Source organism: Semicossyphus pulcher, unplaced genomic scaffold (assembly GCF_022749685.1).
Source record: "Semicossyphus pulcher isolate SPU_LCO1_2020_fin unplaced genomic scaffold, fSemPul1.0.p SCAF_7, whole genome shotgun sequence".
Taxonomy (NCBI): Eukaryota; Metazoa; Chordata; class Actinopteri; order Labriformes; family Labridae; genus Semicossyphus; species Semicossyphus pulcher.
The window spans coordinates 14714539-14741997 of record NW_027211748.1 but is presented as its reverse complement, the minus strand read 5'-3'; the positions used below and the strand labels follow the sequence as shown (position 1 = coordinate 14741997).

The 27459-nt window shown below is 43.4% G+C and overlaps 1 protein-coding gene across 1 annotated transcript; it reads right to left on the bottom strand.

Moving 5' to 3' along the window:
• Window positions 1-7780: 7780 nt before the first annotated feature.
• wnt9a (wingless-type MMTV integration site family, member 9A) lies at window positions 7781-24146 on the bottom strand. The gene is given in 4 exon segments (XM_069685367.1): window positions 7781-8436; window positions 10282-10544; window positions 10659-10918; window positions 23941-24146. Coding segments are annotated over 4 exon segments (1236 nt in total). The 3' UTR covers window positions 7781-7929.
• Between the last annotated feature and the right edge of the window lie 3313 nt (window positions 24147-27459).

Genomic DNA, 27459 nt, shown 5'->3' with positions numbered 1-27459 from the left:
GCAGGGGCTTTTCTGCTAGAGGACTCGGTCTGCTATAACCAGTAGCATATGGGTGGTGGCTCATGTAGGCCAATATTAGCAGACGTTGGATATTGCTGCGTAACTGACATTACTGAGTTACTTCTCGCTAACTTCTTTCTTCCGCTAGCACTGCAACATCAGAGCTCTAATATTGCTATAGGTCCTGGGGTCCTACATGAGCACAACCTAAAAGTAACAGTGAAAAACACAGAACTTTTTAAAGGCCAAAAGTTGACACAGGCAACAAAACACGAGGAGGCAGGAACGATGGAAAAACTGTGGGATCCAGTCATTTTGTAACTTTGCCAGCAAACTCTAGAGGATAAAGTTAAACGATGCAAGGTCTGGATTACATTTTTGTGTTAAATGTTGATCTTATCCGCTGATTTATCAAATAGTTCAAGTCTTGCCATTCAGTGGGATAATTTAGCCAAGAAAAAACAGGCAAGGAAAAGAGACACAGAGACAGACAGACAATATTGAGTGGTAAATCATTTTCCTTTCTGGTAGATATATGGCGATAACAAAAATCCTTTGACATGCTGAAATGTTGAGTTTAGCTAGTTACAGCATTTCAGCACTTTTCTAAATATTGGGACACATTTTTTCAACTCTGGCATTGGGCTGTGTTTGTGTGCATTTAGGTTATTCAAAGCAACACACTTTTGAAGCAGCAGAGCCCTAAGCATTGCAGCTTCCATTCCAGCTGAAATGGCAGTGCTAGCTAAATGTAGCAACTGTGCACTGATGGCTAAATTAGCCAAAATAATTTGACACGCATGTTTTTCTACGGTTAGCTTAGAAGTGTTGGTCATTCATATATTGTGTTTTGATGTTAACATTAGATGGCTAACGCTACATTAGACAGACAGACATGTTTAGCTAATTTTCTTTGACTTGAGTTGTAGCTTAACGTAACAGAACACAAAATGGTTAAACTTTTGAAAAAATGTGCCATTAGCCTACTGGCTAATTCTTCAATGTTGATGCTAACTGTTAAACATTAACCTTAACTACAAATGAAATATTTATTTCATACAGTTAAGGAAAGCATGCTTCATTTTAGTGTAGAGCGTTCGAATGGTTTGGATTGGATTAACGTGCGCTAAGCTAGGCTAGCTAGTGCATGACTATTTGTTGCCGCAGGAACTTCAAAGAATCTAGCTGCGTTGTGAAATTGCCAGGTCAGCTGTTTCCTCTTGTTTCCAACTTTGAGCTAAGCTAAGCTAACCACCTGCTCTTGGTAGCTTCAAATTTTCTTACAGACATGAGAGTGGTTTCGATCTACTTGACAAACTCTTAGAAGGAATTGTGTGCATTTCCCATAAAGTCAAACACTGGGATCTACATTTTTAGCCATCAAGTCTGAATCAACTTACATGGTCGTACACAACTAGAGCACAATAATCACACATAAATCCTGTGTGGGGGGTGATTCCTGAAATAACAAATCCTCTGCCAGTTTCAGCAGATCAAGTATTGTCTCACTATCCACTCTGCCTGCATGACAGTCTAATGCATGTCCGAGCAGACCAGGAGGATGAGAGTGGGAATGGGAGGTAGTGGGAAGGAGGTGGGGGGCAAACCTTGCTTGATTTTTTTTTTTCTACCTTTTTTTTCAGTATGTGCTTTAGTTGCACCCACTTCCTTCATGGTAACAGCTGTCAAAACATTGTCGGATTACAGCGCACCGCAAAGTTACAGCTCATATTAGAGCCTGGTACAGGGCAGGAAGTTAGGAGGAGTCCAGCAAGCGGGGTACATTAAAGCCTCTCAGTTTCTCAGCGCAAAGCAGCTAGGACCCAGGGGAGGAATAGCTAACACCAGGAGGGTGCTACTCCGGCACTGCTAATTTAGGTACACGTGTCAGGGATATCATGGGCTTTTCCACTGATGTTTTAGGTATTAGAAGAGATACACTCCGTAATTGTGCGTTGTTTTCGCAACCGGACACAAAGTTCCTATTCACAGCCCGGGATCACAAACCCCTTTTCTCCTGGATTAGACGAGCTTCGGGGTTTGTATGATGAGGCCACAAGATTGTTGAGAGAGAAAACTCCCTGAAATCTCCTCTCATCTGCTGAGGGAGGAGAGCTTGTTGAAATAATATCAGTTCAACAGGGTAATTCTGCGGCACATACGTACGTCCAAGACCTCTAAACCCAAAACAGAAATGTTTATATCTTTGGCTAATGACTTTCATCATAACTGTGTTTGACATTAAAGTGAAAACATCATTTCCACGGTACTGTGTAGCGCGGTATGACAGAGGCCGAGATAATCAGTTGACACTAGATCAATATAAAATGTCATAGCAAAATGAGGGTGATCCTGCATGAAACTGTGAAAATCCAACAACGTCAGTATCAGATTCCCGTAAACACTTGGGCTCAGTAATGACGTCTGAGGACATCGAAGGAAGGCCCTTTGCTCGGGTCACTACTTTATCAAAACCTGGTGATCCCAGTCTGGGGATTTGAACAGAACACTTCCCATCCTGTTTGCTGCTGTTGCAAAGGCAAGAACACCAAAGTAATTGTGTGTTTTAAAGTTTGCTTCTCTCTTAATTTTTTTGAAATTGGGTGTACACATGTACAAATGCTAACCAGTCCACAGGAGTTTATGTTCTCTCTCTAAGTCATTCAAAGCTTTTGACAAAACAATCCCGAGGTCCTCTTACTTTCTTTATCTATTGTTAATTCTTTTTTTCAATTTTATGTCAATGGGAATGCAAGGACTCCCAAAAGATCGTATAATGTAGGATAATATAACGTGTAAAGCCTTTTTCACATATGCACAGCATGAAAATGTTTTTACATACAGTACATTTCACATTACATGGTCCACTGACCTGGACTTTGATCTAACTTTAATGTCCAAGTGAGTTGATGTTAATTGCGACCATTAACGGCGAGCAGGAGTTTTGCTGCTTCATATCTTTTCTGCTCGCTTCAGATGCCTTTATAATGTTTACTATTATTGTGTTTGTATTAGGAGGCCTCCTCCTGCTCCTGCACACCCAGGCACCAGCTCTTACCAACACCAAACAGAGTATTTGCAGTAGTTACAAACACATCTCCCACTAACAGGCTTCCACTGTACGGGCCATGTGTGAAAGAGCAAAGCTGGAACTGATTGTCTGGAGATGAAAACTCCATCTCTGTCTTTCAGTATAATCCTGCCAATGTAAGTATGTTTGTATGCATCTGCTGAAGTTATTGCCAGAACCATTTTTTTGGAGACATTTGCATTATTTCTACTCATTAATACGGCAGAATTATTAATGATTTAGTCGATAAATTGTGAACAAACTGTCTGAACAAAGCTCAACACATTAGAGCCATAAAAACCCACATTGCATTTATTTTGTTTAATTTGATTGACTGTAATTCCAAAGCCTGATTGTATGAAGATATAAAACTGAAAATAGCAGCCAGCCCGAGAACTAAAAATTGTACTTTAACTTTTGTCAATCAAATGATAAATAAATCATCTTGACTTATAACAAGAGGTAGGTGTCTTTTTCCACTTTTTCAGCATAATAATGTAACTTTACTTGGGGGAGTTCAACCAATTACCTAAATGCTCAAAGTGCCAAAAAGAATGAAACCACTCGTGAAATAATTTAAAAATTCATTTATTATTTCAGATTTTTTTCGCCTTTGTTATACAAAGATGTTAAATAACTTAAATACATTCTTACCAGTCATTTGTGATCTGTTTATACCTACAAGCTATACACATGAGGTAGAGGAAAATAATTTAGGGTTCCCATAAGACATGAATAAGTGAACATGGACGAAGCGTTGTTGGTGTTGTATCATCACAAAGGGCAGTACACGGTTTGTGTGTTTTATCTTTGTTTTACAAGCACAGCACAAATCCTAACAAAAGCACATGTACATGTAGAGTGAGTATAAACTAGTCCACACTGATGCAGTCATGAGTTCATAAGGCATCGTATGGTGAGAACCAACATTACAAAGTCTTTTCACAAAATACTCGATTACACAAACAGATCAGATCCTATAAAAATATACTGTCGATGACTGCGATTGTGTTTGAATACTTTTAAAAGTGTATCATGATCGTGCACATGAATAAAAGTCAGCTAACGTGAGTTGATTCTAAATTTGTTAGGATTTGTTAGTGCTTCGATAACAGCGAGTGATGAGATATGAAATGAAATATGTGTAAAGTATACACTGCTTCTCGAAGCCTCCACCCCGAAAGAGGAACAAACACCCAAAAGAAAATGAGTAAAAAATACAGGATATAAAATCAATTTAGACTTTGACGTTATTTACACTAAACACATGCTCATAATATATTTAAAAATAATTTATCTTTTATTTTTCTCTACAAAACAGAATTTTGTACATGATCCACTGACGACTAAACAGTGCAGAGTTTTGGATTTGAGAATATGAAAAACTGACTGGCTGCTGCCTCATGCTCCTCTTCCTCGGGAGGAATTTTTAGGCCTATGTACAATCTATAAACAAACAAATATGCACTCGGTGTCATTTTAGTATTCCTGTCATGCCTGTTTTGAATCTATTCAATAGTAGAGAACCTCAGAAGTGTGTGTGGAGGACACACACACACACCGAAAGCTGTGGGAAGCAGGCATTTATGCTTCGAATCTCAGCATAGCTATTATGGTTTCCATGTAGCGTGCAAAGTTCTATGTATATGTTTTGACCAGTCTTTATTTGGCATGCCATCTCATATCAAAATGCTTGGAATTCATCTCCTCGGGACAAATAACCCATGCAAGGCTCTCTTCCAAAAGCATGATATGCTTGTCGAGGGCGGTGGTTTCATTTGGAATATTGTGATAATCATCTTTAAAGGCCAAAGCGCCTGTTAAAGGTAAAAGCCACTTTTAGGGATGTTTGGCATGGAGCCGCATCGCTGATTACGATCTGTGACCGTCATGTAACAGCAGCTGTGTGCTGTCTCAAACGTCCGCTGCGTATTGCTACCAATTTCTGTTTGAGTTGCTTGTGAGAGTTGAACATGTGCCTCACTTTTGTCTCTATACCACAGGAGAAGAAACCGTTTTACTATTTACAATTTTCAAAATAAAAAAAGTTTCCGCACTGCACTGTATCCATAAACACAGATCTTCAAATACTTTAAAGGGCTTTTGGGCTTCAGTGCGTTAAATGGCGCTATAATACAAAGCTGGGTCCCTCACTCAGTAGTTAATTCACACCCATCTATAACAAGGCACATTTTAAAGAATATAACATAATGTTTCCAGAGGCCAAGTGCTGAGAAAACAAATATTATCGTCTGCTATGTTTGTGTGTACAGAGTCATTTCTTACTAATTTAAGGATCTTAAAGCAACAGTTCCACATTCTGGGAAATGTGTGAGCTTTCTGGGTAAGAGTGTCAGCAAATATGACTGCAAGGTGATTAGCTTAGCTCAGAATAAAGAGTTGAAAAGGTTAGCCTGGCTCTTTCCAAAGTAGGTTTTGATGGTAAGAGTATCTGAAATTAAGGCTAGCCAGTTAGCTAGGCTTAGCATGAAGCGAGTAACTGTTGGAAACCGTGTGGCGTTTTTCAAAAATGTCTTTCTTGATAACAGTTAAAGTATCTGTCTGGAAAATATGAAACTACAGCCATCAGGTTAGCTTAGCTTAGCATTAACAGTGGCAACAGGTGGAACAGCTAGCCTTGCTCTTTCTAAAGTTGGCTCTCTTGATGGGAGTTGGAGTATCTGTCTGGTTGGTCAATATGAAACTACAGCCAGCTGGTTAGCTTAGCTTAGCATACACAGTGGCAACAGGTGGAACAGCTAGCCTTGTTCTTTCTAAAGTTGGCTTTCTTGGTAGGAACTAAAGTATCTGTCTGGCAAGTATGAAACAACAGCTAGCTGGTGTGGTTAGCTTAGCATAAAGAGTGGAATCAGGCGGAGCAGCTAGCCTTGCTCTTTCCAAAGTTGGCTTTTTTGTGGGAGTTAGAGTATCTGTCAGGCAGTTGTGAAACTACAGCCAGTTGGTTAGCTTAGCTTGGCATAAAGAGTGGAAATAGCTAGCCTGTCCACAGTTAATAAAACCGGCCTCATTTCCTTAATTTTTACTAAAGTAAAGCGTAAAGACGACAGGAGAGTAACACAAGATTTTATAAAAAGCTAACTTGTGCTCTTTAAAGCTCTTACACACAGGAGTTTGGTGTCATAACTTAAACTCTCCGCAAGAAAGTGATCATTCCCCAAAATGTTGAACTAATCCTTTAAACTGTCGCTGTAGTTGCATGGCAGAATTCTGTATGCTGCTTTATGTGAACTGTGTCACTTTATGCCAAGCAACAATATAAAAAAGCTAATTAGCTCGTGTTATAACAACTTCACTGACTTCTGACTGAAGACAGCAGATCCACAAAAGCCCAATGCTTGCTTTTCGACATCAATTTGCCCGAACATTACACAAATATTAGTCTATAAAATATATTTATATTAGCCATGAGACCTGCGCATTCATCTTCACTTGAGCGACTCTGCAGACACGTCAAGTTAGATTTCCGTCTGCGTTGCCCCATACTGTTAGGACTGACTGACGCAGCTCCGGCTGTACGTATTGCATGTCTACATGTGTTGAATATGGCTCAATCAAATTGTGGCGGCTGAGGAGGAAAGAAGGATGTGAAATGGTAGGGGGCTACATTCCTCCAGTTCTCCACAGTTTTCTTTACAACTTCAAAGTATTCAAAGTTAAACAAACAAAAAAAACGAATAGTATATTTAACCTCGACTGTATCACACGTGGACCGTTTGCTGGTCATGTGATCGCCTGTTGCAATAATGTTGGCTTCAATAACAAGGCAACTGTCATCTACAACTTGGACATTTTTTGTATTTGCACGTTTTCTTTCCTATTTTATCCAAATAGTTATAGTGGTTTAAGTTATTCCCTGAACACTGGTTCGCTCAAGGCCGAGAATAGCCTAAACTGACTGGTTTATCTGTTAATGCATTTACTAACAGCTTCATATTTCATTATTACAAAAAAAAAAAGAAAAATGTGATCTTTTTCTCTCCCTGTGAAGGAGAAGTCCCAAAGGAAGTATAAATTATCCACAGCAAGGCGACGGACACGAGTGTGCTGCTTTCCAAAGGGCCTTGTCGACATGAATCAAGAAGAAAAACGAGCGAGAGCACACAAACAACAAAACATTTGTGTGGTTAGTGGTTTGTTTTAACATAGTTAGATAAGTGGCTTGTATAATATCATTACAATATATCTGAATTTATGTACATACATATGCAAACACACAATGTGTGTGAGTGTAAATATGTGCGTGTAGAGTAACTCTTACACCCTGTCTTTTTTTTTTCTTTTTAGCAGTCTCTGAATATGGATTTCATTGCATAAAAGTCGTCATTCGAACCCCCCTCACTGTCGATCAGTCTCACATACAAACACACACATATAAAGATTGACAAACACACACACACAGACACCATTCTTCTTTGGGCAAAGCCCCAGAAACCAGTCCATTGGTGTGACAGTTCTTGGGTTGGTTCTCCTTTAACTGGATCTGTTTTCTTGTGAAAAGATGCAACTGGATTTTTCGTTAGGAAAATAAAAGCTTCTCTGTTCAAGGCAAAACCGTGATTTAAAAAAAAAAGCTTGAGATGTTGACCCAGTTGTCTTGGATTTTTTTTTTTAACTGCAAACCCCAGACACGGGGGTGGGGGGGGTAGGGGCACAGGACCTCTGAAAACCAAGCCCACAGAAATCCCTCAAAGTGCTTACAGCTTCTGCCTCGGCTCTCTCCTCTTCCACTGCTCCGACAGCGGAAGCAAAACCTTTTTAGAGAACAAATCAATCTCTCCTCTTCAACACAGCCGTCCTTCTCTTGCTCCACTCATCGTGAGGGCCGACAGGTCATCGGTTTAGCCCTTGCAGGTGTAAACCTCCTCTCTCTGTGTGCACTGCTTGCATTCAACATAGCAGCACCAGCGCACCTGGCACTGGCAGGGCCGGGTGACCTCCCTACTTTGCGTGTTGTGGCCTCGCCCGCAGCAGATGGCGTCGCAGTTCTTGTCCTTGTAACACTTCCGGGCGGCCGTGCCCGATGAGTACTTGCTGGGTCTACAGAAACTGGGCGAGTCCTCGATGTGGAGCAGGTCCATAGTGCGAGGGATCTGATCATTCAGGCCAGGTGGGGGCTGCTGCTGCTGCTCCTGCTGCTGCTGCTGCTGACTCCGGCCTGTGGAGATCTCCCCCTCCCCCGTGGCCTCATTGGTGGAGCTTCCGACCTTGATGGAGGTCTCGTAGCGCTGCTTCAGCTGCTTGCCGATCTCGTGGAAGGGCTGGAGCTGCCTCCAGCAGGTCTGGACGGTGCAGGAGCCGGAGACGCCGTGGCACTTGCATGTTGTCTCCACTCCGGCCTTGATTACCTGGTTCAGAGACGAGGAAACACTGTCAACCACCGACCTTCACAGGAATGTCATGAAAGCTTTGTAACGTAATGAGCCTCTGTTTGGTAAGCAGTATATCAAAGAGCTAAATTACCCAAACACACGCACAGTTGGATGATTAGAGAGGATGGTGGTTTGGGGAGGAATGTAAAGTAAAAAGACTCTTTTTGATATCATAATAAAAGGCTTCTCTTATTAAACATAACTAATATCAACATAATTCTTATGGGGAGCAGCAGAACACTTTATCTAAGCCTTCAGATAAAAGAGCAAAAGACTATTAGTCGGTGGGAGGATGGATTTGTTATGACATTTTGATTAAACTCAGTAACTGTTATTATGATCAGAGAGGGTTTTTCTAAGAGAAATACACTGGGATGTACAATCTGCTCAGACGGCCAGGGGGAGGAGGACACTATGTGGACACTAGGCCCATTTACTATAATTGTACATTCTTCAGTGTGGTAATTATGTCATTAAGGGGATAATAAGTCATGCTAACAGTTCGAAAGAGGCAGAATTTTGAGGAACATATCCTCTTTAATGAAATCGTACATAATTGCAAGTGAGATTGTCAGCAGTAATGACCACAACACGTTATTTTAACACTTCTTGACCCTTGTCGCGGTCAGCCAAAGTTCACCCAAGCGTCAGCCGCACTGCAAAAGCAGCGTGTGTGTGCGAAAATCAATGACAATAACACATTGTCTGAGACGGGCTTTGGATACAGCTCCTTTCTCAGACTGCGAAAGAGATCGGGGAACAGGAAGTGCATATTCATCACACCAGCAGGTCAAGAAAATTTGATAGGTCAGCGTTTAAACGTCGGGGGGTGGGGGGTGGGGGGCGCGCAGCAGAGGCTAGCACATTCCTAGTTTGCTCCTCAGTGTGGGAATTCATCCTGAGCGACTGCGGTACACCTCACTACATGTGCGAATCACACACACAAAAAAAAGGAGCAAAAACAATGTTGTAAATCTTTTGTCACAAATAAAAAGCTCCGGAGGGACGTGAGTCTGGAGAGCCGAGCCGAAGAGGAAGAGCCTGCATCTGTCTTTTGGGAGAGTTCTGACTCTGCGAACATTTGGGAAGTGTGCCTCCGCTATAACTCATTGTGAAACCAAAATGAGAATAGCTACAATATGAGGAAAGAGCAAGAGATTTCAGACCTTTAGTTTGCTTTGGCTTTGACAGGATAGGACCATTACTTCTTTTTTATTTCACTGTTAAAACCCCAGCTCGCTATGAAATACAGCAACATCCTGCCAGAGCGCAACTGAGAGCTGTTTCCTATCTACACTGGGAGAGATGACAAGTATTGACCAATAGGCACTCACAAAAGTCACTAAATTTACAGCAAACTCCAGCATTACAAAAGCAAAACCACAGGTATGGATGTAGAGTAAATCAGGGATAAGATGCACAATGAATCGGCACTTCATGTTGCTCCAGTCTGTGATTCCAAATGAACCCCTGACCCCACTCGAACTGCTCTTGATGAGTGTGTCCTAGTTGGCCAATTATGAGTCATATTGCTCAAATTATGACTGTAATAAAAGGGTGATTAATCGGACAGCTGTGTACAGATACAGCTGAGAAATATTGTGCACTTAATATTGCTTTTTTCCTTTTAATATACCGCCCTAAAATGTTTCTAACATCGCTGAATCACTAGGTCATAGATTCATGTTTCAGACATTTTAATAGCTAATGAAATACTGTTGCTGTTGGTCAACATTTTATTACTCTCTTATATCAGATTTTAAAACTAGTCTGCCTTTAATCATCGAAATTAAATCTGACTTTCAAGGGACACACTCTTACCTTCATGCCCACGTTCGTGTTGTGCATGTCCACGCGTGCGCGCAGGTCCTTGTTGGAGCGTTTGCCCAGGAAGTCCTTGACAAACTTGTTGGCGTATTTGAGGTTGTCTCCGCAGCCCCCCCACTGCCACGCCTTGCGATTCTCCAGGTCGGGGGCCTCGTCACACGTGCAGCGCTCCATGCGTCCCGCACTGCAAGCTTTGGCCAACGCGTGGGTCAGGCCCGCCGAGGAGATGGCATACAAGAAGCCCGTCTCTTTAAATCCTGGAAAAGAAGAGTGGAGAACGACAAATGAGAGGCAGAAGAAAACTTAATAAAGTGCTCTTTTAATGAATTGTGTTGTAAAGGAATTTCCTTTTTTCCTAGGAAGGACCATACCTCTCTTCAGTATGTTGGCTCGGTGGCGCCCCTCTAAGGTGCAGTTCCACCTCTCAAAGCGGAATTGATACTGGCATTCTAGGGCACTCATGGTGATGGCCTCTCTCAGGGTCTCGGCCACGCCCGGGTCTCGTCTGCACATCCTGCGCTGCTTCTTTTCCAGTTTGAGCCGGTCGCACAGCTTGTAGTGGGCCCTGCCCACGTTCTCCTCTGGTAGAGAGTTCAGTGGCAGGATAGATAACGGTTCATTACCCGTCAACCTGCAGGGAGAGATCACAGCGTCAGGTCAGTTAGTGCTCACAGAGGTAGCTCTACATCTTGATAAAAGGGTCCAATAAAGGTCCGGATGCCGGCCTTCCTGAATAAACAGAAAGAGTTTCAAAGATATACTACATAAACAGCACAGGAAGCCAGCTGGGGCATATAATGCTGCAAACGTTTGGTTAATGTTCAAATGAATTCAGCTGTTCAGTGGTTAATGTTCAGGGGAATTCAACATTTGCTGGAGATTGAGATCAACCTCCCGCACAGGCGTGTCTGTGAGTTCCTTCTTTTCGTACAGAGATCCTGACACCGTTTTGTCCCTGTTTCAGACCAAACGCAGCAACAGCAGCCAGAATATAGAGACTTTAGGATCCAGATCATGATTTGTATAAGGAAAAGAAACACTCAGCTGGAGGGGCGTATTTTTAACAATGGCAACGTGACAGTCATACCACATGCACGTGAAACAATAGCCAGCGGATACTTGGTTTAATATTTATATCACATCCTGAGGGGGGTCGGGATGTCGCTCACAGCAGTGTAGATTTAAACACGCTCACACATCAGGATTTACTCTCTCGTTATAGAATCCCTAAAACAAAAGTCCCGTTTTCAGGCTCTTAAAGCTGCAGTCCATTTGAGAGCTAACAAGCATCAGTTCTAAACATGGTATGGAGAACATGTGGCAGACTTGCTCTCCTCTCCTCAGTTTATTTAAGGGAAGCGTATATAAAACACACCAAGCAGCGACGGCCACATAGCTGGCGAAACCGACGACCAGCGTTCTGAGGTTGTGATGGGGAAAGCAGAGCATTACTTTCATAAACACACACAGGGGACATGACTGTCAGCCTGTGACCATTTTGGTCACAGCAACTGACAGGATTGGCAGCCTAGTTGTTCATTATGTGGAATTTCTGGCCTCCTTTACACCCTTAAAGTGAAAGTGAAGAATAAACTAAGTCACAAAGGAATGAGTCCTCAGGCGAACGTGCGTGTGCAGACGGACTTTTGTGCACCTCATCCGATGCTGCATTGATAACATGCAAGACTCCAATATATTCCCTTTGCACGAGATGAAACTAGTCATTTTTTATTTGTGGAAAAAAGGTGGAAAAAGAAGAATAAAATATTGTAGTTGTGTGTGTTAATGTCTCAGGGGAATCAATATGATAACAAATGTTCTCCCCGTGCATGCATGAGTTCCCTCCAGGTACTCCAGCTTCCTCCCACAGTCCAAAGTCATGCTCGTTAGGTCACATGACGACGGTAGGTGTGAATGTGAGCGTAAAAGGTTGTCTGTCTCTGTGTCAGCCGTGTGATTGACTGGCGATCAGTCCAAGTCTCGCCCAATGACAGCTGGGATAGGCTCCAGCCCCCCTGAGACCCTGAACAGGATAAGCGGTGTAGATAACGGATGGATGGATACACAGTATATAACAGTGGAGTTAAAGGAAGTATGTCTCAATGAACCTTATTGTAATCCTGAAGCTTTCATTTCATCACTTCAGACAAATTGTAAATTTAGATATCGATCTCTTCTTGCCTGGAAAACGAGCACAGCCAGCCAAATCAATTCAACCAAGTCCAACAAGCAAAGGAGAAACCTGACACAGAGTTGGATTCAGCCAAGCAGCGCAAGAGAAATGATTCTACAATGTTTTGGAGCACCTGCTGGATGTCCACACCGGTTCAGTTAATGAAGCAGACGTGTTGACTCCATCATTACATTTCTGACTTCATTACTGTTTTTCAGAGTCGATTCTGTCGCCACTCATTTTCAGCCGCTCGCAGAAGGTCGAAGCAGTTCTTCAACAAGAGATTTATTTAAATAAGTCGAGTAACTGACTGAAAAGTTTCCCCTGGAGTCCTCACTCTCATACCAGTGGACTTGATAGTTCGCATATGCTATACCATATTGTCTTTACGATGCATTCAGGGCCTAGTCGAAAATCCGAGCAGTCGAATGAAAAAAAAGGAGGCAGGATCAGGATTTGCTTACAGATTGGGTCAAATGGTTTCCTTTTTAAAAAAGCGTGTTTGCCTTTCCTTAACTTGTCTGACAGTTATGAGTTTGGAAATGGAAACCTGGCAAGCTGCGTCTTGACAGAGATCGCTCGCCCGACACGCTTAGAGAGGACAAAAATGCATGGTTTGAGGCGCACAGAGCGAGGGAAACACAATGCTCCAAGAGTGCAACATATTCCTCTGATTGGTGTCATGCTTTGTTGTGTGCTAACATGCCTAAGAAACATATTCAAAGAGCCAAAACAAACTAATACAGCTGACCCAGTCGGTTGCATTTCACTGACAACCACAACATTTCTAAACAAGCAGTCAGGCATTGAATCGTGACGCCACGTGGAGTACCTGCCTGGGTCTATTGGGATTGGGAAATATGTCATTGCTCTCCTTTTTCTCGGCCCGTCAAGACACAGCAGATAGCTGTTTTCTCGCCACTGAATCTACTCTATACCACCAACATGACGTGCACATTCCTCAGTCACACATGCAAAGTAACACGTATCGCCGTCAAATCCCCCAGAAGCCCGCATTCATGCCGGACCCCTCGGAGTGACAGGCCTCAACTGTCTGTGTGACGTCTGCCTGTCTGAGACACAAAGATGGTCTGAGCGGCGCTGGAGGGAGGCCAAAGATGACATGACACTGATCTCAGCGCTACTGTCTCTGCGGCTTTTTTACACAAAGGCATATTTCTGCTGAGTTACAGACAGACAGCCGGGGGGCGAGGCGAAGAGAGGGGGGGTTTAAGTAGAGAAACACTTCATGTCTCCAGGGGAGAAACTACAGGCCGGGACTCACTCCTGTGTGCGTTTCCACGCTGATTCCATTTCTTCTGTGTTTTTCGATTAGCAGACGTGCTCTCTTTAATATATTTAAGAGATTAAACGCAGAGTCAATCATTGTCTTTCATTAAGATGTGCAGGAAATTAAAGATAACATTTAGTCTGGATGCAGGACCGTGACCTCTGCTGTCACTCCAAAGAGGTCGCACATTCCAACATGATGATCTGTGAAAAACAAAAAAATATCAGACTGCTGTTTGCTGAAGAGCGAACTCGTTCAACTCGCAGAGAGAGAAGAAGGAGATCTGGAAAACAGAAGATTTGGAAAACAGAGGACGGAGTGGACGAAGCACGAAAATCATTACAAATCTGAACCTGAAATCTGCGGTCAAACGGAGATCGTGTTTTTTCATAACGATGACGAGGCTCATGAGAAGGGACGGTAAATCCACTTCCTTTCACAAACTCGTTTACTTACAACTTATTACACATTAATACAAGGATTACAAACCTTTAAGTGCTGCATGAAATGAGTATTTGAATTTATCTATTTTTCTGCAAATTATTCAGACATCCATTATCTATAGCACTTATCCTGCTAAGGGTCACAGCGGGCTGGAGCCTCTCCTTTCATTGGGCGAGAGGTGGGGTACACCTGGACTGATCGCCAGCGAATCACAGGGCTCACACACAGAGACAGACAACCTTTCACACATGGGAATTTTAGAGTCACCAATGAACCTAACGAGCATGTCTTTGGACTGTGGGAGGAAGCCGGAGTTCCTTGAGAGAACCCACGCATGCACTGGGAGAACATACAAACTCCACACAGAAAGGCCCACTACGTCCAAACCAGGACTTGAACTAGGAAGCTCCACTTCACCACCGTGCTGCCCCACTCAGACATTAACAGTTTATGATTTTGTTTATGAAATGTAAAATCCGATCTCGCTGCGGCTCCTTGAGTGAGCTCGTTTTGTCCAGTTGAGCCAAAGAATCATTTGACTGATGGAAAAGAACATTTGGGCAAAGCTGCCCATTCCTTTCCCGTCTGTCGACTGTTGAGCTGTGCAACATCTTATGTACCAACAGAACAGATCATTTGTCAGAACCAGGCAACATAAACAATAATGAAGCCATTGGTAACAACCTATAAACACTTTATAAAGGATGCCTTCATAGAAGGCTGTGCAAAGATTAAGGTTGCTTATCATAAAATGTGCTCATTAGTTAAAGAGTAAGAGACGTTCAGGCCTGAGACCACACTGAATTATAAGCTAAGAACATGCACCTCCATGTTTTCACATCATGGACCATTCTGTGTCGGTGTTTTTGTTTGAGGTGTTGTCGGAGGTGTTGGCACAGCAACACCAATTACACGTGGAATATAACACCAACATACGCTATAAAACTCATGATTATCCTACTCGAGGTGGGATTCTTGCTGGTGTTTGCTCAGCTTTGCTTTTTCCACTCACACACTCCTCGCAGACATCGCTGACCCACTCTCCTGCGCCGTCTTTCACTTAGTAACTCTGCAGTTTGTTTAGTCCTTTCTCTCCACCTGTCAGCACCTCCCATTGCCTGTGACATTTACTTTATATACATTTTCCAACGCCGAGGGTTCAGTTGAAAACGGCTCATTTCACAGCGCGGAGGCTCGCGGTCGATCCCTGGAGGAAATCATTGACTAGCACTAAACTTCACCATCATCGCCCCCTCTGTGGCTTTAGGTTACAGAGACGCTCAGCTGGTGACTGTGCTCGCTCTTCACCTGTTTGGTATGTAAATAGTTAAAGGTCTTAGATAGTTGAAAACATGTCAGCTCTTATACTTTTACTTTCTTGTATAACCACACATAGCTTTGTCACTGCATGAGTTATTCATACACTCACACAAGTATATATAAACAATGGCAGCTCAGGCCATGTGGTATGGATTAATCTCAGAGGCTAAAGCAGCCAGAACAGCCAACGTTACATACATCAGATGCAGTGCTGAAACAGTTATTCATCACCAGTTGCAACTTTCTAAAATGAAATGCTGTGTTGTCTGTTGTATCGTTGCAAAGCATGCATCTTTGGACTTTAAAGTCCTGCTCGGACAAAAAAGTCAAGATGTCATCCTGGTCTCTGGATTAATTGATTAAAAGTTATTATTCGTGATCGCTGCAGCATCAAACTGGATGACTTTATTGCAGAGATATAAGAGCAAAAGGGCAAGAAACTAAGGTGTGCAAGTACCTTAGAAAAAATAGTAAGACATGTCCCTGTAATCTCCTCAGACTGCTCGCAGCTATGTCATTATTCCTTTAAAAAATCAATTTAAGGAATCCTTATCGAAAAAAGTTCATATATTGTTGATATTTTACCTCTTGGTTGTACAACAAGAAAATCAAGAGTTACAACCGGAGCCAACCGTTGACGTCACACATGCAACACTGTCTGGATATCTGGGAAGTGTGCTCCTGTTTGTCACCATAGGTGCCGCCAAAGAGAACGAAACTGAGATCTTCGAGATTACAACTTTAACAACAAATCTCATCCTGCTTTTTTTAACAGTCACATGTATCACTCACTTTACATTTTTGCCCTGTAAAATGTAAACAAAGGCAATGTGCAGTTAATCGTTTCGTCTGTAACCTACCACCAGCAGTTTCAGGCATTAACAATAACTATACAGATATAATCAATGTTGTCGCTGATGGTCTGGTTTGCTTTTGTAGCTCATATAAAGTCATCAGAATTAATTTCAGTCTGTTTCATAACCAGTGAAAAACTCCTCACAGGAGCTTTAATGTCACAATCGGTGCTTCTGTGTTTCTAAGAAAAGGCTCTTCTAGTTGTTTTTATCTCACACAATCATTGAAGGATTCTGAAGCTACCAAAGCCAACATATTTCTATCACAGTGTTATTTTTTAAATCAGGAGATAAGAGTGAAAAAAGCAGAGCAAAAAAATGGTGTTTTGGTGATTTTCAGCCAGTGTCTGTTTACTTTCTCCACTCCAAAAGACTAACAGGTGCTGGTTTGTATATGTAGCTACATTAACACGTGTGTGTCCGTGTGCACGCGTGCATGTGCACACACATATGGGCACCTACTACCTTAAGTCAACACCTACAAGAGTCAGTCATGGCTGAACGCGCCCGGGCAGAAAAAGCACAAAAGCCACAGTTTCTCCCTCAGTCTGGACTTGCAGGTTGTGTGGTCTGGTGTCTCCTAGATTACCCCCCTCCTCCTTTCTCCGTCTCCTCCTCCTCTCTCCCCTCTTCTCCGAACTCCTTCTATTCCCACTGGTCAATTACTCTAACCGTATGCCAATCATCCTGCCCAGCTGTTGGCTCAAAACAAAGCCTCCGCTAGACAAAACCTCTGCTGTCTGTGAGCTCAGCCTGCACGAGACAGACGTGCACATGTGTCCTTGAGGAGTTCAGGAAGACAAACTGTGCTCACCTGAGATTTATCTGCGTGTATTTTTAAACAATTAGGGACATTAAACTTGCTGGATCTCCCACTCTCTATTTCATTTTTTCCTCCTTCCTTTCACTGTGTGTAAAATGCTCCTTTTGGGGGGGGGAAAAAGTGTGTGCTTTTCTCAGAAATGTTGGATGAACTTCAGACCACCCTGCCCAAGTCCCATCTGGTGTATCACAGCCCGAGCCATGCCAGAGGTTGTAGGAATGCGAGTGTGTGTGTGGTGTTTTCCCTCTGGCCCGCTCTAACTACGGCTGACAATATGCTCCAAAGCCTAAACGTGAATAATTGAAGAAACCATGAATCAGGGTCGAATGACTCTCTGGTACACGGCGTCTCCGGCTATTGTCCAAGTCCAAGAAAGAGTCTAAAACCTGCTCTGAGCTGGGACATTTTCTCCTCGACAGCAGCGGTGACAGCGCTCATTCCCCGAGCCATTAAACCCAGAAATAGGGGAAAGAGTAAAGCATTATGTATGCGGCTAAGATAAGATTAGTCACCGGTTGAAAGCAGTGGGTGTTGTGACTACTCCTAACAAGCTGTGACTGACACAGTACAGTAACATGACAAAACGACTTTGAAAACAAAGCAGCCCTGCAGGCCCGGGGACTTACTAAGTCATTACTGGTTGAGTAATGAGCCTTTCTGCATAGTGGGGATTTCATGCAACATCTAGAAGCACAATGTGAGGGGGGAAAAGTTCGCTATCTTGCATGACTTAACAGGAAATGACCCAATGTTATATCATCTGCTGTCCCTTCTGGTCATTTACAACCCACACAGGCCGTGTTGGACTACTCCCTGTAATTGACTGATCAGGTCAACTTCCCGTTCACGTCCTCTCTTGAGATTTTAAATGTGCATGACCGATGCGTAAGTCATATTTTCTTTTAAATCAATGTGTTCTCACTCAGTTTTTCCTCTTCATAAATACATTTCTTTTTCTGCTCTCAGAGGAAAGAGGGGAAAGTTACACTTCAGCCTAATTTTTTAATCCACAGCCGTGCATGCGAGCGCTGGTGGTAGCTGAGCGGTGGGACTGCAGGACGGCCGGTTTGGGAATGGGAGTGTGGGGCATGGTAAGAGGTTTAACTGCTATGTGAGAACTCAAGGCTTCTAAGGTCAGCAGCTCAGTTATAGTCACTGTGTGACTGGCACAGATTGGGCGCGCAGCGGTGTCCACATGACTCCCCTGTTCTAGCCTACACCATGGCACTGAGCAACCCTGTACCAAACACGTTCAGGCACACATACTGTACGCGGCTCTCAGCGGTTCGCACATGCTGACACAAGACCCAGACTGCGGCTGTTTGGTGAGAGAGCAAAAAACACTGAGGCTCTAAACTTGGTGTAATTCTGTAAAGCAGATATTGAAAATTGTGCAGCGACTGGAAACGCCAGGTTTTGTTCTCTCCTGATACACTGGGCAAAAGCTGTGCTGAGAATAAACCGAGCATGCAGAGTCAAACCGCAAAATCCAAAACAAAACAGTAGCTGTTTTGAATCGCTCATGCCTCAGTAACATCAAGTGGCTGAGTTTATTAGCGGTTATTTACTCACGCTACTAACAGATTAGGTTTGTTCCTGAAAGGCCTACAGGAGTGAGACGCACAAACAGACAAATACAGAACATTAAGAACGTGGACACCTGACAAATACTCCTGTGGCACGACTTTCTGTGCACAAACACACCTTATTTATTGCCTGGAGTGAAGACGTTGGCCTCCTGTCAATTGACTGATGATTAAAGCAGCAGTAACGATTGGAAGTCGTGCGAGTAGGACGCGAGACAAAAAGTCCTTCAGGGTTAATAACAGCGGAGAACATTCACCATGCCCAGGCCCATTCATGTCAGCGTACGTCTGACTGTGTCCATTCTCCATTATAAGTCAGGCCTGATGGAGAAAAATAAGTATTTTTTGGGGCAAACCTCCGTCTATGTAATAACACCAACTTGGCAAAGACACAGGCTTTAGAGGAGTAACTGAGTGCACGCCGGGTCAGGCTTCTATAGGAGTGTGTTTATGCAAGATGATCGTCCTGATAAAGCGTCCAACCCTGCAGTTTGAAAAAAGGCACGGTCCACTTTCTTTCATCCTTTATGAAATTATAACTCTCTGCAAACAGGTGCATGGGATTAAAACACGAGATTGTATCTTGGCGGCTGCAAAGAGACGTTTAAATCATGAAAATTGACACAAAAAACAGATAAAGTCAGACATGAGAAATGCACTGATATTCTCCAGAAGCCCTAAGTGAGGGTTTGTCAATCGGCTAATCTTGGCACATGTGAAGTGCCAGCTCTTTGCTTTTCCCACGAACCGGGCAGAGAGAAACGCCTGTGGTAGAGAATGGAAAACACAGGACGTAGCGGTCGCACTAACTAGCCTCATCTCATCAATGTCCGACCACTAAGAGTATCTTGAGTCTATATTAGTTTTTCTGTTTTGCAAATTGCCCATGTCTCCAGCTCCATCTGCAAAGATCATCATGTTTCACCAACAAGAGTTTCCTTCAACCAGAGTTTCCTTCCCATATCTGCAACTCGCCGCCAATAAAATGCACAGCCGACCTGTTGGACAGTCCGTTACAATCTGACATGTCGGTCTCTTTGGCGTGCTGACGACACCAGAGCTGTAGGCCAAACACTTTTCTAAAGACTTACCAAACCACAGTTTGAGGCTCATAACAACCCTCTACAGAGACCACTGAAACCTCCATAACAAAGGTGTGTACCTCTCTCTGCACTTTTTCATGATTCAACCTGTGAAAGAAACCCTAACACCGAGCATGAGATCCTGTGCAGCGCTGCACTTTTGCTCTGTAAGCTGAAGTTGAAAGACACTTTGAACGTGTCATGCAGGTCGACCACATGTATGCATACCTACAACTATTTTCCTTCCCTGATTTATTTTAACTCGGATTTGGCTGCCGTTACATTTGATGTTTTCACATTTCATTTCCCACTCTCCTACTGTTACAGAGAAAGGTCACAAAGTGCTGATTGAGGAGCGTCCTGCTCTCTCAGAAGGTGCTGCGCCCCCCTGTGGCATCCGCGGGCATCGCAGGCCTTTCCACGGGGATGTTCCAGAGCAAAGCGAGGCCGGGCTTAACTTCAGTCCGGATGTATCAAACAGAAATATAAAGAAAACAAAGCTCTCTCTTTCCAGAGGCCGTGCGGGCTGTTATCTAAGCCTGCAGGTCTGCGTGATCTCACCGCGCTGCACGGTCACAGCGCCTGTGCTGAGAGAATCCTATCTTCTTGGCTCACAGTAAAGTGATACCCTTTGAGGTGTGGCTATAGCCACAGGATATCCTATGAAGTTGGGAAATCCCTCTATCAACGGTGCTCCCCGCCCTGCTGCCCGTCAGGCCTAATCAGTCCTTAAGGCCTGGTAATGAGACGCCCGCCACCACTGTCTGCCAGCCTGAGCCCACACTAACTCTGCTGCTCCTAATGAGTGGTAATCACCCAGCAGCTCCCCGCAAACCGCTGCAGGGATGCCGGCACGCACATGAGGCAGACAGGAGGGAGAGAAAGAGGAGGGAACCAGAGGAAATGTTTACATGGAGCTGCTAAAAAACAACTTGTAACATTTCTCTGCTGTGCTGAAGAATGAGGCTCCTTTAAAGTTTGCTGCACACCAGGAGCTAATTCAGCACCGTGATCAAAAGCTTTTACAGCTGCGCACTCAAAAAAAAAAAACACTCCTCCTGTGTAAATTTACACACTTCCTATTTGTTATCCTGTTGTTTTTGGCGTACTGCCTCTCTTAATGGAGCGCTGAAAACAATGATAGCATCTGAAAGGGCTTGAGCTCTGCTTCAGGAGCGAGCTGATGACGGAGTTGAAGGATATTGCAGTAATTAAAAAGCAACCACTATATTTGCTCCTTCCGGATGCTGCGGTGCCTTGGTGATTGGTAGATCCCACTTGCATGACTGTGGGCAGCCTTCCTGTATGTGTCGCACATGAACTAAATAAAAACAAACTCTTGACTCAGTGTTAGGACTGGCATTCAGCGCAGTTTACAAGACCACAGAATGACATGCCTTTTACCAGCACTCAAATTTAAACCAACAGAGTCGTCTCGGACGCACTCGGAGGCCTGACGGGGTCAAACGAGCAAACAAATCACCTTCTTCTCCGACTGTTTATGCAACATCTCATCAAGGTGCAGTTACCTATAAAGTGAGGTAACGAAAACTAAGAGAACGTCTCCGATTCGAGCTCTAATGATAACGGACTGAGCAGAAGCAGCACCTGCCACAACAGGCTGAGGGAGAGAAAATGAGCGCTCACATTCTTGTGGCAAAGGATGACAATTTAAGCGGGTGCTCGACTACGCCAGGAATCCCACCCCACCCTGGACTGTGCAGACTATGGGCAGGAGAGCTTGTGTTTATGTTACACTTACGCTCCACCGCACTCTGGAAATTGGGTATGCAACATTGACCCTCTATTTTGAGTAAATCAGTACTCAGGAGGCCGTGGGATGCCTCGTGCTCGTGGAATATTTATTTGAACAGGTTGGTGTGTGAGTGTGCGTCCCGCAGTCAGGACTGTGCCGGAGTGTCACCGGTGTCGAGTTTCTGGGAAGTTGGCCACGGGGCGGTCGCATATTGTATCTGTGTCACCTGCGCAGGCTCTTTCAGTGTGATTCTCAGCTGCAGGGCTAAATCATTCACTCACACTCATTCATATTCCCTCCTCGACGGGCTGCAGAATAATAAATCTGGAGTATTGTAATTCCACATGTCTGTCTCTCGCTGCACCGGCTGTAGATAGAGAACAGACTGACAGAGAGAAGTGAAAACAAGTGCTAACTGAATAAGTAAATATGCATTACCATTAGAACCATTAAGGCCGATGTGGGTGCCAATTTGGCGCGTCAAGCTTAATTCATACTAACTGCAAAGGGCGACACGGCTACAGGGGGGAAACAGACACAGAGCAGGGTTACATTTGTCCTTCTAATGCAACTTTAGAGCTGAAACCAAAGACAGACAAAGTGCTTGTATGTGCCCGAGCATCAGATGATGACTTTACACTGAGAAGGGCTGAGACATTTCCTACATAGAGAGCTATTGCCGGTCTCATACAGCATGTTTGCATCACTCAGATGAGTGCCGACACCCAAGAGAACAACCTTTACCCAGAGGAGTGGAAAACTGTGTGTGAACTACAACTATCAGGTTTTTAGGAAATGGTTCAGTTGTGGCTTTTCATACTTTTTTTAACTCTTTGTAAGATTTTTAAGCCAACAAACTTTATTCAGGACGGCCTATACATCCTTCAAAAAGGTCGATCAGTCTAATGGGCCCTTAGGGGACATGTCCTGCACTCTCTTGCAGATTCACAACAGTTCCCAGATCACCTAACACTCCTGGATCCCGCACAACACCCCATACCTCCCATAAATTTGACTCTGCTGGAAAGGCTTCAGGTGTCATCACTCTACAGTCTCCGGCCATTTGTCTCTGTGTGTGTCTGCACCGCTCGCAGCCAAGGGGAGCACTAACAACAGCCGTCAACGCCGATATTTGTAGATACAGCGGAAAAGCACCAAGCTCTTCCTTCTAATCCGCCTCTACAGGCTGTGGAGGCTCTTTCTGCTCTGTAAAAGTCCAAAGAAAAAGATGAAGGCGTCATTTCCAAGTGAAACATGGCAGCTCTCGCCCACCTGACATGCTGACCTCATCTGAATGACCTTTGCTACCCTGCAGGGTAAAAGTTCTTCTGCAACTACGTCAGGAAAGAAAACCGAAGTGTGCAGTTCATGTGAGCAGACAAACCGGAGTTCACTGCATTAGCAGCCACTCTGAAGTGGAGGTCATAGTGGGCTACACCTAAAATCCAAGGCGTTCCCTGGGAATGACTGACTTTGAAATCAACACCCTCCTGCTCCTTCTGAATTAAACATTATTGTGTATATTACATGCTTTATAAGTGTCTCAGATTGAGTTTCCCAACACGTGTTCTAGGTGTTATTTTTAAGTTGAATGAGGCAGCAGAAATATATATATAAAAATCCCTGAGAGAGTTGTGTGATGTTTATGCTGGATGGGGGAATTTTCTGTGCAAGCTGAGCAGACGTTTCGGCCACCAGTTCAGTCAGACAGATTGCTTTATTGTTACCAGCTGTTGAGTCTGAGGCATAATATAGACTACACTCACCTTTCGCTCCGCGGCTGTTTTCAGGATATGATTTTACAAGTTATTCAGCAAAATAATCACTTAACCGCTACCTGCTATTCAGACGCGTCAGGGGGAACTTTACAGCGGGCGCTGGCTCAATTGTCAGGGGAAGAATGGGGTGATCCCCCGGGCCAAAATTACTCCGAGGCCGCGTATATCTACCTATAATAGATGCTGTTGCCTGCTTGGATTCTCTCTGACTCTGCTTGTCATATAATGTAACTTCCAGAAGCTTCAGTGTGGCCATATCGTGAGCAGACAACCTGCTGCTGCAGCCACCAGCTGTGCGCTGCGTAACCGACGCGTAAAGACACCTCACCGACCCCCCGCTGATATTAACGCAAACAAAACAGCTCAATAAACTAATAAAAAATAATCAGATGGATTTTAGAACATACTTGTTTAAAAGAGTTTGGTTAAAGAGAGTTTTCACTGAGTTAAAAGATGACCAAAAAAGTTGCTACCTGCTCCAGGAACCAATCAAATCAATGAAATCAGCATCATGTTCACACACTTGTGTGTCTGTCAGTTTCTCACCCGAAATACGCTGCGGCTGGTCCAGGCAAGTTGAGAAGATACACTATAACTGTGAACGATAACCATCCCAGGAGTAGGTGTCCATCCAGCATTTTGCTGCGGCTCCAGGGCAGATCATCTCGTTTCTCCTGAGTAGCTGTGTAAAATCCCTTGTTGAACGTTCAACACTTCTTATACAGAGAGGAGCTGCGCTGCGCTCCTCCCATCAGAGGAGAGAGAGGGAGTGAGAGGAGAGAGAGGGAATGAGAGGAGAGAGAGAGAGAGAGAGAGAGAGAGAGAGAGAGAGAGTAATATGGCAATACATACAGAGAGCTGAAGTGATTCAATCTCAGGTTTCATGCAGATAAATCTTCTCAGTTGTCTCAATTTATGATTTGTTTCTCCTCTGAGGGCGTTTTAAGCAGCATTCAGTCAGTGTTTGTGTAGACTGAGGTCAGCCTGTATGATAAAAGACTTGCTTACCTTCAGGCAGTGACAGTTTATTTCCAGTAATTCAAAACCTGAATTTGTATAATACAGCCCAGGCAGGAGAAAACTGTAAAAGTAGTCCATATGCTGCGTGGACTGGTGTTTGTGGAGTTTATGAAGTCGACACAGAAAAAGAAGTTGCAGCTTGAATTTGCATTTTTGAGTCGTTCATTTTTGTGCTGTAGAAGAAAGAAACAAAGTACGTTTATTGCACTTCAGTACATTTTTGACATGGATGACAAAACAATCTCAGCACTACTGAGAACTTTATCTGCTCAGGAAGATCGTGTGATATGACTGAAAGCTCCATGAATGGACCTTAGGTTGAAATTGTTTGTCAACTCAATTGAAGAAGGACGTTTTTAACGGTTAGGTAAATTACTGAGAAAAATATTTCCACATCATAACTTGTACTTTTACCCTTCTTTATTTATGTGACACTTGCTGGAGTCACTAGTTCCTTTGCAGATACCCAGAGAGCATGGACTTGTGAAATATGATGCATTTTCTTACAATTAAACTTCCTAACAGATTTTAGCTCTAACCCAACTACAACTGTAGAAATGTGTTTACTTTTTTGCTGCATTAAAAGCTTATTTGCTCAAATAACTACTTGTGTTTTTTTCCACTCACTGAAAGTTGTAATCTCATAGACCTCAGTGTCGTTCTCTTTGGCGGCACCTATGGCGATAAACGGTCATTACGCGAGCACACTTCCCAGATATCCAGACAGTGTTGCATGTGTGACTTTGACGATTGTCTCCGGTTGTAACTCTTGATTTTCCTCGCTGACGGTCGCTTTCCTTTTAAGACTTCTTCTTCTTTGGATTTTCACTTATTGTTGAAGTTGTATCTGTAGTCATCGATCTTTGTTTGTTCAGCCATAGTAGATTACTGTTTACTCGCAACACTTGCAGAGACCGGAAAAGCAGCCGCTTGGCTCCGCCTACCCTCTCTGGCAGACCAACCACTGCTGGGTGATGGAAAACACGTCACTAACTGGGCGCCACTTGTCATTTTTTTTCACGAATGTCGCCACAGACACCCAGTCTGTGTTACCTCATTCAGCGATATAAAGTGACCTAACAGACATTTATTAAAAATCTTTAAGATTATCACTCTAAGTAAGATCTTAAATGCAGGACTTTCACTTGTAATTGAATCATTTTAAATTGTAGAATTGCTGTTTTTACATGAAGTAATGATCTAAACACTTTTTCCACAGCTGCTACATTATATGAAAAGGTTTATTGTCCAAATTTTCTGAAGTTTCTGGTGAAGATTTTCCTCCGTGAACTAGTTCACTCTGAAACCCCACTCGTTGCCATGTCTCTGTGTACTTCACATAGCGGAGGAAAGGCTTCCTGTTTAGAAGGTTCTTGGTTAAAGATTGTCTGCTGAAGTTAAATATCAGTCTGGTCTTGCCTTCTGCAGCACACAGCGATCACTTCTCCTAAACCACGGGCACTGAGGTGAGTTCATCCGCAGTTCACAAAGAAGAAAGCAAATTAGTCCGCAAATATAACTGTAGGCGATTTCACAAGAGCTGCAGAAGAAAGCTTTAATCACTTTGCGAAACATCATATTGAGCACCATAAATCAATTGGCAAACTATCAATCACTCTGGCTAGTAATCTGAAGCCTCTCGCAGGTCTGCTCTTGAAAAATATTTACTCTTCCTACGCATTCGATTGCATAAGATGTGGAGATTACCGAAACATTACGTTATTGTCACAGAAAACTTTCTCTCACATGCAAACTCTACTGACTCACATGGATTATGAGCGTTTAATGAAACAAAGGTCAAAGATTAATATGATTTTGCTTTGCATTTTTAATTGAAAACATAATTTAAAGATAATTGAATGATCACAGGAACATTTGACTGACATTCATGCTAAGTGTACATGTTCATTCTCAAGCATGAGCGCATCAGTATCACAGATTTAATGTCTCAGTTGATTTGTAAATAAACTCCACAGACTGTTTGCGAGCTGAGAATTTCTTTAGTCGGAGATAAACCTGCCTAACTCCTGTGTAAACAACTTTCAACTGCTCAGCTACCACCTGACATCTTCTGTGTCCACACACACCTTGGTATCTGGCACGCAAAGAGAGACAGATATCTGAACTTGGGAAGGGTCCAGGTTTTTCTCAGCTACACCTGGAGAGAGCTCCTGCCAGGATTCAGGGTGAAGTCTTTTCATTACCGATCGGAAAATAATATCCAGCCCATTAACTGCACAAACAAACAGCGTCATATGGGCCAGCGCTTCACACGGCCAACTTTGTACTGTGTGTCAACAAATCAGAGATCCAAGTTAGCAAGCTCGATGATTACGGCTGCAAGTTACACATGACAGTCGATCCTTCGTGATCGCTGTTATACAGCTTTTTCATGGTGTGTTATTTGAGTCTGATTGAACATGACAGGTTGACATGATGCATTCTGGGACGCTTTTATAAAGCACAAGTTTGTCAATTGTGGAATTATGCTCATTTGCTGATGAACGACAAGAGGAGAAGATTTAAGGCCTGTGTCCACTAATGGCAGCTGTTTGTGTTGGCAGCACCTATTTTCTATACAAAACAATGCAGTTCAGCCTTTTCTGCGTTCAGGGTCCTCAGCGGCAAAACGCCATCAGCGCCAGCTGTTTTTAGTCACTGCACTCTCAGTTGAAAATAGTTCAACTTTTGATTTTGTTCAACAGTGGTGAAGGAGAAGCTAATCCTTTTGTTTTTTTGAGGGTACAATTTCCAGGTGTAGAGCTGCTGCTAACGCCAGGACATGATTCCTTGTATCTTTGTTTTCTTTGTAAAAATGTCCTTAAATAAATGCAAATATTAAACATACAGAGCAATTTGAAACAGACCTAACGGTCACTACCAATGGATGCTTGTGCTGCCAGACAACTTTCATAACCTAGCAACAGTGAGCGCAGGTGAGAAGCGCTGCCAGCGCAAAAAATGTCGTGAGTGGGCACAGGCCCTCATTCTTCTGTAATATCTGCAGATTTTCTTCCTAGACTAGCGAGTTATGCTAGTTTAGCA